General features: G+C 40.9%; 2 protein-coding genes across 2 annotated transcripts in view; one reads left to right on the forward strand and one right to left on the reverse strand.

The window, feature by feature from the left end:
* Nucleotides 1-341: 341 nt before the first annotated feature.
* On the reverse strand, nucleotides 342-11,073 carry ddx5 (DEAD (Asp-Glu-Ala-Asp) box helicase 5). Its single transcript, XM_078401415.1, has 13 exons — nucleotides 10,906-11,073; nucleotides 10,178-10,346; nucleotides 9,555-9,651; nucleotides 8,839-8,972; nucleotides 7,258-7,323; nucleotides 7,039-7,180; nucleotides 6,796-6,956; nucleotides 6,096-6,268; nucleotides 5,513-5,623; nucleotides 4,735-4,796; nucleotides 4,592-4,651; nucleotides 3,094-3,318; nucleotides 342-1,238 (listed from the first exon to the last, which is right to left on the reverse strand). The coding sequence occupies exons 1-13, from the start codon at nucleotides 10,950-10,952 to the stop codon at nucleotides 742-744; spliced, it is 1,944 nt and encodes a 647-aa protein (XP_078257541.1). The 5' UTR covers nucleotides 10,953-11,073; the 3' UTR covers nucleotides 342-741.
* A 465-nt stretch (nucleotides 11,074-11,538) lies between these two features.
* LOC144594961 (centrosomal protein of 95 kDa-like) overlaps nucleotides 11,539-14,327 on the forward strand; it is a 47,929-nt gene continuing 45,140 nt past the window's right edge. Inside the window, exon 1 of the mRNA XM_078401906.1 lies at nucleotides 11,539-11,727. Coding sequence (XP_078258032.1) covers nucleotides 11,706-11,727 — 22 coding nt within the window. The 5' untranslated portion in view covers nucleotides 11,539-11,705. The remainder of the gene's footprint in view (nucleotides 11,728-14,327) is intronic.

Consider the following 14,327-nt stretch of genomic DNA (forward strand, 5'->3'; position numbering starts at 1 on the left):
AATTTAATTAGTAAAATTGATGAGATTAAATGTTGCTTGAAATAATTTGTAGCAGACAAACTCTCTTCCTATCAGCAAGTCAACATCAAACTTTCCAGCTGCATTTGCCAAAGTCAACTGTTGCAGATGGGTGCTGCTACTGGTTGAATCAGCGTATAAAATTTCCAGGTTACCCCTCTCGCAGCTATAGGGTTTAAGTTGCACCTGGAATTGTGTTTTGTGATACATTAGTTCCATCTCACCCCCCTCTCTTCAGTCAAAGGTAACCCGCAGCTTCAAATTTGTAGAAACTAATCAGGATAATCACATTAAATTGCCAACTGTTAAATCAGACCACGTGGTTGTGTAAACTGAAGTATCTTAATTATGTACTTCAGAATCCAAATTTTTATTTAAAATGACACTTTGGCAGTTACATACATACAGAACTCCAAGACGTTCAAACTTCCATATTAGAAGGACATGCATCTTTACATACACTGTGGTACTTTATGCATAAGTTAAACTTGTATAATATTAATCTGCCATTCTAATAGAAAAAGACTAACAAAAAATTTCCAAGGAATGTAAAGTAACAAAAAATTAAATAATGAGAAAAGTGCACCAAATCTACTGCTGCACTGCAGTCTTTCTTGAAATATCAATGGTTTCTAATATTAAAGAACTTTCTCATTCTCTCAAACAAAAAAGTTACAGTACAAGTCAGAAGAGAATGAAAAACTCAACATCTAGTTCAATAAGTTATTTCTGCATTCCAGCATATGCAAGAGGCATAGGATAACCAGTCTGTGTTTGGAAACCCATTCCCATTAATGGTGGGGGTGGATACTGGTACTGAGCTCCCACAGACTGTTGACCAATGCCATTGCTCTGCAAGGCATTAGTCCCACTTCCAAACTGCTGGACCTTGCTACTGACAGCCTTGAAACCATTTTGATTCTGAGTGCCAAATGCAGTGGCTCCCTGGGTCACAGATCCTGGAAAACTGGAAGTTCCAAACCGAGATAGACTTGGAAAACTGTTCGTGGAGCCAAATTTCCCAGAAACAAAGGTGGTTTGGTTGGCAGCTGCAAAAGTCTGAGTAAAACCATTCTCTCTAGCTGCTGTTCCATATACCCTGTCCAAACTATCCCTATTCCTAAAGCCATTGTAGCCCCCGATCCTGTTCGAACTAAAGAACCGATCTCTTCTGTCATCACGCCGATCATCTTTATAGCCACCTCTACTCCTGGAACGACCTGTTCAATTAAGATGTACAATTGCAAAATTACTAATTGAGAATAGCCCACAATCAATCACTTACATGCAGATTACTTACAAAAGTAATGTCATTCAACCTCATCCTTTCTCAAATGGCTGATCCAGATGGAACTGGATAGATTTAACCTAGACATACTACACAACCCAATTCAGGGCTTCCAATTTAAATCTTTTCCGCTATATTCCAGTTTTACTCTTTCCCTCAAAACCACACCTGGCTGAAGCACAGGCTTCCTTCAGATGTCCAAGTTGCAATATAACCTGGTCAGCCAGCCTTGACTTCCAGAAAGCCTTTGACAAGGTTCCACATAGGAGATTAGTGGGCAAAATTAGAGCACATCGTATTGGAGGTAGGGTACTGACATGGATAGAAAATTGGTTGACAGACAGAAAGCAAAGAGTGGGGATAAATGGGTCCCTTTCAGAATGGCAGGCAGTAACTAGTGGGGTACCGCAAGACTCGGTGCTGGGACCGCAGCTATTTACAATGACGGATGAAGGGATTAAAAGTACCATTAGCAAATTTGCAGATGATACAAAGCTGGGTGGTAGTGTGATCTGTGAGGGAGATGCTATGAGGTTGCAGGGTGACTTGGACAGGTTGTGTGAGTGGGCGGATGCATGGCAGATGCAGTTTAATGTGGATAAGTGTGAGGTTATCCACTTTGGTGGTAAGAATAGGAAGGCAGAGTATTATCTGAATGGTGTCAAGTTAGGAACAGGGGACGTACAACAAGATCTGGGTGTCCTAGTGCATCAGTCACTGAAAGGAAGCATGCAGGTACAGCAGGCAGTGAAGAAAGCCAATGGAATGTTGGCCTTCATAACAAGAGTTGAGTATAGGAGCAAAGAGGTCCTTCCGCAGTTGTACAGGGCCCTAGTGAGACCGCACCTGGAGTACTGTGTGCAGTTTTGGTCTCCAAATTTGAGGAAGGATATTCTTGCTATTGAGGACGTGCAGCGTCGGTTTACTAGGTTAATTCCTGGAATGGCGGGACTATCATATGTTGAAAGACTGGAGCGACTAGGCTTGTATACACTGGAATTTAGAAGGATGAGAGGAGATCTTATCGAAACGTATAAGATTATTAGGAAGTTGGACACGTTAGAGGCAGGAAACATGTTCCCAATGTTGGGGGAGTCCAGAACAAGGAGCCACAGTTTAAGAATAAGGGGTATAGCCTGAGATGAGGAAAAACTTTTTCAGTCAGAGTTGTGAATCTGTGGAATTCTCTGCCTCAGAAGGCAGTGGAGGCCAATTCTCTGAATGCATTCAAGAGAGAGCTGGATAGAGCTCTTAAGGATAGCGGAGTCATGGGGTATAGGGAGAAGGCAGGAACAGGGTACTGATTGAGAATGATCAGCCATGATCACATTGAATGGCAGTGCTGGCTCGAAGGGCCGAATGGCCTCCTCCTGCACCTATTGTCTATTGTCTTCCATCCTCCACAATATCTATACAATGAAAATCTATTTATATGCAATCATTCTAGTAATTTTCACTGCTCAATTAATTTTTACTTGTGTTTCCTGTTTCCCCAATGGCCTCAATTGTTCCTCAAAATACTTCCAAGTCTTGTTAAATCGATTATACATAATTATAAGGTCCAGTACACATCCCATTTCATAGCTCCAGCCTCAGACTATCCCAAAAAATCATATTTTTACTCCAGTTGCCACTAAATTTATTTTATCCTCTACACCCCTTACTTTAAACTTGATATTAAAAGCATTTATGTAACAACGGTCAGCAGTAAAATCTAGTTCAACTAGATGAAAATCACAAATTTGCATAAAGTAAAAGTTTTTTAAATGATCTTGCCGTATAATTACCTGAACCTCTGTCTTCCACCATCTGAATTAGCTTTGGGTTGATGGCCTGATTTGCCTCACGAAGCACAGAGATAAGGTCATTTGCTTGCTTCATGTTGCCAGGAGTAAAGAACGTGTAAGCTGTGCCAGTTTTGGAACTGCGGGCAGTTCGCCCAATGCGGTGAATATAGTCTTCAGAGGAGTTAGGGTAGTCATAATTGATGACAAATTTCACATCTTCAACATCTGTAAAGTGTTGCAGTGTTGCAAAACCAGGTGCAAATTATGCACACCACAACAGTCAGATCAAAAACAGAAGTTAGCAAGTGAGCAACTAGCTGCAGCATCATGACTGTAAAGCAAATGTTAAAACAACCCTTAATTCAAATCCTGCGGGAATACTACTGTGGGAAGAGAAAACAATGCACACTCCCCTTAAAAAAAAACCAACCCAAAATCAGATAGATATTTTGAGATCTTACCATTGGGAGTATGCATTCACTAGTCCATTCCCAAGTCAGCGAACTCCCCACATGTTATCAAGTGACATCCGGATGCTTCTATACAGTTGGGGCCACTTTGTACATTGTTGCCTCTTCATGTGCCATTCAGGACCTTAGAACAGTCAGGCAAGGTCCTTCCTACACATTCATGAGAAGCTCAGGATTCAGGCCACACTGCATGTCTTGCCAAGACCAAAATAGACTACAATTAAACAGAGCCCAATGGACACCTGCATCCCCTGTACCCCCCTGCCCAGGTTTTCCTTTTGACATCTTGTCTAGGCAAGCACTTCTAAGAAGCCAGTGTTCACTTGAGAAAATGTCTCTGTTTGGCAGGTCCTGACATGACTAATATGCACTAAGTGAGGGAGGAACTTCAGACATTATGAGGGCATTACACTGATTCGGAGTCATCTAAAACTGGGCGCTACCAATCTTTCACTAACTTGTGCCAGTACTCACCACCAATTTCTGGGAAGGATCTTAGTGAGGTTAACTGGGCTCTAGTTAAAAAACATGAAGCAATGAACAAAGTTTAACAATATGACATTTGTTCGACACACCACTGTTTTGGTAAACTCACTGACTTAGGATAAAATAATTTAGCTAACTAAAATGGGAAAATGAAACCAGGGCATAATGCTGAGTGACCATAAATAAACAAAGGAACCAAAGATTTAATGAGTGGTAAGTGCTTCACGTGATCCAGGGCGAGAACAGATTTAGGGTGGCGGGTAAATGTTGATCATTCCGCCTTTTGAAGATTACTGGCACAATGCTCTCTGTTCAGCATCTTTGTACTCGACTGGGTAGCTGCCAGCCGATCACATCAATTAGTCCTCCTTCCCCCTCTCGAGTCCTCGAACTGTCATGCCTAGGCCCTGCCACAAAGACTGCACCTTTACACAACTTAGAAAAAAAAAACGCAAAGACATGTTAAAGAAAGCAATGGAATACTTTCTTTAAATCTTTGAATGAAGTGGAGAAAAATCATAATTTGGATTGGCATTACTAACCTAAACCTCTGGAAGCAACATCTGTCGCAATAAGGATTGGTGCTTTGCCTGACCGAAACTCTGTTGGGGGAGGAAAACAAAATTAGATCATGCATATTCAGAAATAATTAAAAGATAAAGGTTTAAGCTAGTAAATTGCTCACCATTTAAAACCCAGTCACGCTCTGGCTGACTCTTGTCACCATGAATGCACATTGCTGGCCACCTACAACACAAAAGATGATACAATGTGAAATAGTGCAGATATAGAATGAGGAAATATACAAAATTCTTCATCATGCAATCTAAAAATTTTAATTGGCGATTTCAATAAGCTTTTAGAAACCAGATGCTAGGAACATAATTCATAGAATCTTTCTTCACACCAGCTCTACATTCTCAGTATTGCTATTCGATTAGATAATTGTAGCAACACATCCCTTTGATGCACCAGGCACTGTACAGTTAATTTTTCTCCCCAACACCAGTCTGAAAGCTCCCAATACATCTGTCCATTCATCCACAGATGCTGCCTGACCCCTGAATTCCTCCAGCACTTTGCATACTTAAGATTCCAGCATCTGCAGTCCCTTGCACCTTCATTGTAGTCTACAATGGCATGCTTTCTGAGTCTCCACAATGTTGGATACGTAATATTCAAGCTGCTTATGGCCATTTAAAAACCTACCCCATAGTCAGGACCACTGCCACAAAAAAACACCATGGCTTATACTAGAACATACCCATTAGCCAAATGGCCATTGCAAACAAACGGGTCAATCATGAAATGAAACCCTGAATGGAGAGTTTTCACCAAAATAATCTAATCAACTGTTCAAACAATGTAGGTCTGACAAGGATAGGAAGTGTAGGGAAAGTGTAGATAACACTTTGACCAGAGATCTTAAAAGCTTCCTGCATATTTCAACATCAAGTGCTCACCCATCTCTCCTCATTCGTCTTGTGAGCTCATCACATCTTCGCTTTGTTTCCACAAAAATTATAGTTTTGTTTTCTTTTTCACTCATTATTTCTTCCATCAACCTCAGCAATCTGGTAAAGCAACAAAAAAGTTTGAAACAGTAATAATTACAAAGGAAGATTGAAGATTTTTAGTTCAAGGATAAAGGCATTTGCAGCTAATGAAACTCAATTTGATTATCCAAGCACACAACAAATCTCATGGAGATCATTTGGTTTGACATGATTCAAAATTCACAGCACTCACTTGGAAATGCTTTCAGGAAAATAAGTTTTACAAATCATCAAGTTGCACATTTTGCTGCAAGACCACGCCAATAGTTTTAATTAGCATGTAGGGTTGGCAATGGGGTGAGTTTGTGAGCAAGAACAGGCTACATTATATTCAAACCACCATGGATGGGAACAGAAAGTTTCAGAATTCAAAGAGCAAGGTACCTGCATGCATTTATATACCAAGTTTTTAAAACACAAAATGACATTGAAAAAGTTTACTCAGCAATATCAGCAATCAGATAAACGTTGCTATACAAATCTCACTCACTTGTCATCCTTCTCAACCTCCTGGCATACATCTATAATCTGCAAGATGTTGTGATTAGCACTAAGTTCCAATGCGCCTATGTTAATCTGAACATATTCCTTCAAGAAGTCTTCAGCCAACTGTCGAACTTCTTTAGGCCAAGTTGCACTCCACATCAAAGTCTGCCTGTCAGGCTAGAGGGGAAAAAGGTCAACAAAAATGGTTAAGAAAAGCACCTGAAAGTATAAGCATGCAAACATGAGCACACATAAATTAATTTCTAAACTACACACACTGCCCACAATTTGCATTTAAAAAGAAAACAGGTCTTCAATAGCCCCCATTGATCTTTAACTGGTATTCAAGTTAGGAAAATAACTATTAGATAGTTTAGCAATATATTTTTTTTAATCAGTTTGAACAAAAGCTGTTTTGGTATTTTGGTATAATGTATCCTTAAGAGCAGAGAAGCATGCCAATTCACAGCAACAACAAAAAAAGAAAATGTATTCAAAAGAGTCAATAGCTTTAGTGAAATATCACAGAATATTCCCATATTATATAGCAGCTCTATAGTGACGCTGCTGGCCAGTTGATGAACAACAGTTGTAACCAGCTTCAAAATGGCTTTCGTCAGATCAATTAGTCAGACATTTTGAATTAAAACATTTAAGGTTACATACAAGATATCTATTACATACAAGATATTTAGAACACTTACCCTAATTTGTTCAACGATTTTTCGGATCTGTGGTTCGAAGCCCATGTCAAGCATTCGATCTGCCTCATCGAGTACGAGGTATGTACATCTTCTAAGATTTGTCTTCCCAGCTTCCAAAAAGTCTATTAATCTACCAGGTGTTGCAATACAGATCTCAACGCCTACACCATAGAAATTAGATAGTTAAGCCAATGAAAGGAAAGTGTAACAGAAATCCAGTTTTCACAACATTGAAGACAATACCTCTTTCAAGATCCCGAATCTGTGGACCCTTTGGTGCTCCTCCATAAATACATGTCGTTTTTAGACGGGATACTCTTCCATAATCATGTGCTACATGTTGTACTTGTTGAGCCAATTCTCTTGTTGGTGCCAGTACTAAACACTAAGAAAAGTAAAGTCAGTTAATGTCAGCTTTCAATCCATTAACAATGCTTTCAATTAAAATAAAATGCAACTTACTATGGGACCATCACCACGTTCCAGGAAAGGCTGATGATTTATGTGAACAATGGCTGGTAATAAGTACTGCAAAGAAGAGAGAATGAATTGCATTACAGTTCAAAAGGTGAGAATTAATACTCACTAATTCCAAATTATCTACGACCAACAGGAGGAATTCAGATCCAGTTTCAAATATAAACCATCAATGCAAGTTATGCAATCTAATTCAATACAGCCATAATTAGAAAACTCTTCCACAGTATCATCAAAATTCCTGATGTCCCAAGTGCTTTATTACATTTCAACACAATCACCAAATACCAAATAATCCAATAACATGATCAGATTGGAGCCCTAGTCTTACGACACATGCCATCTATTAGATGAGATGCAGTCTAATTTTAGCAGTGGAGAAGAATATGGATAAACATTACAGGAATTGCACCTGTGTAAAGTTGAGGTGCTTTTTGAACAAAAGTTTGAATATTTTCAAATGCTTGGTAAAATAGGTCGTTTTGAAGAGCACAAGGGGAAGAGCCATACTAAATTTAGCCATTTATAATTAAAGACATAGACAGTCATCAAATTGCAAAAACCAGGAGTACATTTGAGAAACATCCAGTTGCAGAGTTGAATGAGATTAGAGATGGGGAGGGACCAGACCTTGGGTGGAAACAAGAGGTCAGCAAGCATAGGAGTGACAGATGGACATACTTTGGTGAGAGTCGGCTATAAATAGCAAAGTTGCAGACGATTTCAAAACCGCAGGGTGGAGGGAATCAGAGTGCCCTATGGTAATGCAATTTTGGAGACAACATCACCATAAGTGAGGGACCACACGGAGTAACAGAAATAGTCAGACAAATTTAGAAACATCTCCTTGCTTTGGTGATGATTTAGGTAAACAACAAGGTCATGAACAACTTCGTCAATAGAGGATAAGCCTTGATCATTCAAGGCTTTCATATGGTTGGGGGGGGGGGGGGGGGGGGGCACAGGTAATTTCTGGCAGGGCGTGGCAAGATAATATGTGCAGACTATTCTTCCAAAGAAAATGTTGCATGAAAGAGAATAGATTCAGGGACAGCAAAGACAATGATTAAAATAGAAAATAAACAGGTTCTTTGTTTGCCTCAACTGCTTATATAAAAGAACCAGATAAACAATCCTGCTGCTCCTAATGACATAACTAGGGTGACACAACAGCTGGAAGAGCTGCTGATTCGGTTCCAGCAAACGGAGTTCAATTGTGACCTCGAGTGCTGTTTGCGTGCGAGGCTCACATTTCTCCTTTTGCCTTTGTGGGTTTTCCACCATGTCCCAAAGGCATGCATGTTAGGTTGTACGACCACTGTAAATTGTGCCCAGAATGCAGGCAATCTGGAGGCAAGGGTGGCCAAAAATAGCAGAAAGTGGGGATTCGTGAAGATATTGCTTGAAGGTCAGAATAAACTCAGTGGAACAAAGCAACCATTCCCATATTGTATGACCATGCAATTGAATGGAGGACAGCCAATTAAATCACATTCGGTGCTACAATCTGGCATAGTTTACCCTCTGACAAAGACACAATTACCCCCAAATTACCACTGTACTTACAGCAAGAGTTTTACCAGATCCAGTCTGAGCAATTCCAACCATATCCTTGCCACTAAGTGCAACAGGCCAGCCTTGTGCCTGAATGGCTGTAGGTTCTGTGAAATTTTGTTGAACTAAAACATCCAACACATATGCTGTTGGGGAAATGGAGGTGGGGAAGAGATAGAAAGATACTTCTTTAAAAGTCCTAGTTTGATTCATAAAAGCAAACTGACATTAGCAGAAATGGTTAATCTACCGCCATTTTTTCCCCTCAACCACTTCAGATGCTCGCTGCTATCCAAGCAGCTTGTTAATTACAACCAACTTTGGCAGCATCCAACCTTTCAACATCCGAAAGTTTTGAATTCCGTCTTATTTTGCAATTGTCTACAGAATGCACAAGTTTACCCAGAGATAGCACCATGCCAGCTAATTGACATGGCTTCATTTTTATGTAATTTACTAAATCTAATTTGGAAATTTTTTGCATTCAGTGCTGAAATATTAAAAAATTGCTAGATACAACCATAGCATCAAACCCCACATTTGAAATTGGACAAGCAGATTTAGATATTACAACAATCTAAATTCAATTTATTTCATATCATATCAAATATAAATAGTCTTCAATGTATGCAATTATGTCCAAGAACAAGATGATACGATTCAGGGAGCCTTGTTTATTTACTTATAGAGAGGCAGACTGCAGGTGCAGATTAGTATTCCATACTTACTTGGAAAACTAGCTTCAACAAAACTGAAAACTGGTTTTGGACAACCAAGCCCTTTGACTGTGATTTCTTTGGTTCTTCTGTACTGTTCAATGTCTTGCTGCATTGGTGAAAAGTACAAAGCTTTAATACCATGTATAATTCTGTTAATAACATCAATATATATCCAAACCAGTATGTGTAAAATGCTGTATGCAACCTTGCAATGGAAAGAAAGGACTAACTGCGGGCCACGTCAATTGGAACCACAAATAAAATAACAGTTCAAATTTCATTTCCTTCATTTTGGGCAAAATGACTGCTCCTCTCTCGTCCGCCAGGGGGAAACCAGACATCAGACTGTAATCTACAGCGCAAATTTACTGAGAAATCTGCTCAATAGTAGATTTTAGTAGGCGGGGAAAGACAACCATGCCCCGGTGACTAACGGCACTCGAGTCATCCCATTAGAACAACCTAGGGTAATCCATGCGTCATCGCAACATTCATCACAACTTTGGCCATATCTTGTTCCCAGCTTGATAATCGTTTTCCATTCCCATCCTGGTACTAAGCGCAGTGACGCATGACCTTGTCTAATTCAGTGCCTTGCGAACAAACCGGAGAGATTGTCAAGACGGCCGTACCGGAGGTCGGTTCACCAAGTCCATGTGCTCAACGTAGAAGTTCTTCTCGAACTTGGGCAGCTCGTTGAGGTCCCATTTCCTCTTCCTCAGCTTCTCTCCCGGCTGCCCAAACTTCCTACCGGCAACAGGCGCATTTCGGCTGCCACCGAAGCGAGGTGCGCTCCCGAAGCTGTAAAACAGATATTTTTGTAATCATGTTTTCGCTGAAATATACATCAGAGATATGTAACACCTGACAATACACGTGGCCGGGCAGGATAGGATAGGGGAAGAGATCCATTTTGTGACATACGCCCCATCACACTAGCACCAAATCTCCCGGCCATTTTAGATAAACCGGCACAAGGAAGAAATCTGCGACACACATTTGGATGAAGAATTGAATTTCTACGTTTACATCAATAATATGTTCCGTGGCGAATTACAAATGGCAATTTTAAATGGTCATTGCTTGAACTAAATTCACAACTTCATATAAACGGGTTGTCTCCATCTACGAACCACACGTAATTTAATATTGGTTTTTTTCCCCTCTTAATTAACTGCTGTATCGTGTTTTATAACCGACTGTAAGGCGGGCGGATGCTCGCTCTCTGTCTGCCACCCGGCATTTTCCGACCATCGCAACGGAACCGGCTTTTTTTCTCTCTCATTTCCTCTCTTCCTCATTGGGTTTAAAATCCCTCCCTCCTATTAAAACGATAAAATAAAATTAAAAAATCGCTTACCCGCCGCGGTCTCTGCTGCGATCACCTCTGTCGTAACCAGGCATCATTGAAACGATGAGGGTTTGTTCGAATTAGATGCGAAGCGGGCCGGGAAGATGACAAACACGAGGGGTGAATGGAGAACTAAAATGCCGGCTCCTTGTGCGCCTTTAGTAAACGCCGGCTAGAGAGGGAGGCAGCTTCACCGCCTGGAACTCATTCCACCCTATCCCTCCGCAATTTAAACCCGACCTAACCTACCCACCCTTACCCATTCACATCCCCATAGACAACTGGGAACAAACACGATCCGTTGAATTTGTGCCCCTAAAACGTTCTTCCAAACCATTCTCCTCCCCCCCTCTCCCTCTCGTTTCTCTCCATTGATGGGGACTACTTTGTCTTGCCGACGGTTACAAATGAGCAAGAGGCCCTTTTCCCCCTTGACGACCGGATGACGTCATTCAAACTTTCGGTGGGGGGGACCTACAAGAATGCGGAAAAAAATAAACACTTTTATTTAAAGCCGATCTTTGTAGAAGGGGGAAAGGTAGACGTTTTATTTTTTTATTTTTAAGAAGTATTTCCGAGCGATCGACTCCGCCTGTGACGCATTTGGGGAGTGGGCGGTTGATGACGCGGTGGGCGCCTCCATTGAACGCCGAGGGAGCGTTTAAATGCACAGGTTCTGCTTGTGCGCCAAGTTGGATCAAAACACCGCAACTCGGCTGCAGCTGTCATGAGAAACCAACGCTTTGGTCTCACAACACGGTATCTCGGCAGAGGGGGCCATAATATCACTCGCATCCCCTAAAGACAGGATGGAGCTCCCTGATGAGAGAGGTAAGGCCGCTGTTGACTGCCTCCAGCACTAGGCCGGCTTGTGGCAGCCACAGCTGCCGCTGACAATTGTCTGTATTCCACTTTAAACTCTACTTTTCACCAGAAAAGGAATGGGTAACGTCTCGAGCCCTTCTTCAGACTGAGAGTCAGGGGAGAGGGAAACTGGAGATGTGGAAGGGTGCACAGATTATAAGGTGTGAAAACTATATATTAAAGCAGACTGCCACTGATAGTTGTCTGTATTCCGTTTAAACTTGTCTTTCGCTGAGAAAGCATGGGTGGCATTTCGGGTCGAGACCCTTCTGAGTCTGAACCCGTCGCCCATTCCTTCTCTCCAGCCAGAGATGCTGCCTGTCCCGTTGAGTTACTCCAGGATTTTGTGTCTATCTTCGGTGTAAACCAGCATCTGCAGTTCTATTCTACACATTTCGTTAACTTATCTTCAGTCGTTTGAACTTCTTGTCAACTGACTCGTCTATTTAATTGGCATTGTGCTTTTCTTTTACAAGGCGATTGATTAGACTTGGTTGTGTGGACCAGGAAGTAGTTGTTTTTTTTACCCTCGCTCTTTTTTTTGTGTCTCAGCTGTTCAGTGGTAGTGTCAAGGAAACCAGAAGCTTGTTTACAGGCGCCAATAGAAGCGGGGAAAACGGACAGAGTGGGGGATTCGTGTTGCCAGAAGCAGTTTGTCAGCGTTAGGTGCTTAACTAATATTATCAACCTCACCTTTGGCGTTGACCTATGTTGTGTATTAGTTTTGATCCAGTGTAGTCTTTTGCCTGACGGCAGTAAGAAGGTTTTTTTCAAGTTCCTCCAGCATTTTGTGATTTGTTCAAAATTTCAGCATCTGCTGTCCCTTAGAAACATTGAAAAATAGGTGCAGGTTATTCGGTCCTTTGAGCCAGCACCGCCATTCCATAGGATCATTGCTGATCGTCTAAAATCAGTACCCTGTTCCTGTTTTCGCCCCATATCAGTTGATTCCTGTTAGCTTTAAGAGCTAAATCTAACTCTCTTGAAAACATCCAGTGAATTGGCCTCCACTGCCTTCTGTGGCAGAGAATTCCACAAATTCATAACTCTCTGGATGAAGAAGTTTTTCCTCATCTCAGTCCTAAATGGCCTAACCTGGATTCTTAAACTGTGACTCCTGGTTCTGGACTTCCCCAACATTCGGAACATTTTTCCTGCAGCTGCTAGCCTGTCCAATCCTTTAAGAATTTTATGTTTCTATAAGACCCCCTCTCATCCTTCTAAATTCCAGTGAATATAAGCCCAGTTGACCTATTCTTTCATCATATGTCAGTCCTGCCATCCTGGGAATTAACCTACCCTGCACTCCCTCAATAGCAATAAAATCCATCCTCAAATCAGGAGACCAAAATTGCACACAATTGCATCTCTCAAAGTTTAAAAACAATTACAGATTGATTATCAGATTAAAATCCTCATTTTGAATTGGAATCTGGACTGGTTTAGGAATCTGGACTGGTTTAGTACTCTGTGACTTCAATTTGGGGGGAAGGGTGGAGGAGAATGAATCACTGTCATTTACATTGGTTGTTGAATTTAAATTGCTAATGCAAGTTTATGGCATTATTTCATCATTGCACCTACTGGGCTTGGCTCACAAATTTTATTTGGTTGTTGATTATTACATTTCCAGAGCATAACAATCATTTGTTCATATATTGGAACTGAGTCGTTGTGTAATAGTATTGAGACACTACAATAGTATACTATATATTGAATACTGTACAATAGTATTTGCCTGAAATTAATTTTTACCACATACCAAGTTGCCCCATGCTCACGAAATTTCAGAGTTATGGATGTATCCCAGTCCATCATATAGGTCAGCCTCCCCACCATTGGCTCCATCTAGATTTCATGTTTTTGGAAAGCAGCCAACATAATCATCCCTCCCCCCCCCCCCCCCCCCTCCCTGGTCATTCCATCTTCTCCACCCTCCCATCAGTTTGAAAGCGCATACCACCACCAGATTCATGAACAGCTTCTTCCCTGATATTATCAATCTACTGAATGGTTCATCCATTCGCTAGGGTGTAGTTCCAATCTTCCAACCTACCCCATTGTGCACTTTGGACTTTTTTTCTGTAACTATAATGCTTTAACACTGTATTCCACACACTTGCATTTTCTCTTTGCATAATCTGTTGTAGTTGTGTATGGCTAGAGAATACTCATATAGAGCATGATTTGACTGGATAGCATGTAGACTAAGCTTTTCGCAGTATCTCAGTACATGTGACAGTAACAAACAAATACCAACATTTTTCTATTTGAACTTTAATTTCGTTCCCTGTCATAAGTTTTTTGTTTGCTGTAAAAGCCTTTTTATTGCCCTAGGGGCAGGAAGATGACTTGCTTCCATGCTTTGTCAATATCAGTTTGTGAAGGATGCCAGATTTTGCATGCAATTTCTGTTTAAGCATTGATTGTAATTTTTTGGGTTTTATAACTATGCTGTCATTTTGACAACCATTTATCATTAAAACATGGACATACCCACTATTCTGCTGTTATCAATTATCAATGCTGTTGTAATGATAATGTTCAAGTGCTTTGTTTTCCACAAG

The sequence above is a fragment of the Rhinoraja longicauda genome, chromosome 6 (genome assembly GCF_053455715.1).
Source record: "Rhinoraja longicauda isolate Sanriku21f chromosome 6, sRhiLon1.1, whole genome shotgun sequence".
In the NCBI taxonomy this organism is placed as follows: domain Eukaryota; kingdom Metazoa; phylum Chordata; class Chondrichthyes; order Rajiformes; family Arhynchobatidae; genus Rhinoraja; species Rhinoraja longicauda.

Bases quoted from the DNA above. Each gene is read 5' to 3' on its own strand.
- ddx5 (XM_078401415.1), bottom strand. From the start codon at position 10,952: ATGATGCCTGGTTACGACAGAGGTGATCGCAGCAGAGACCGCGGCGG. The intron at 10,347-10,905 runs GTAAGCGATTTT...TCTGTTTTACAG, and splicing joins CGCAGCAGAGACCGCGGCGG to CTTCGGGAGCGCACCTCGCT. The intron at 5,624-6,095 runs GTGAGTGAGATT...TTGCTTTACCAG, and splicing joins GAGGTTGAGAAGGATGACAA to ATTGCTGAGGTTGATGGAAG.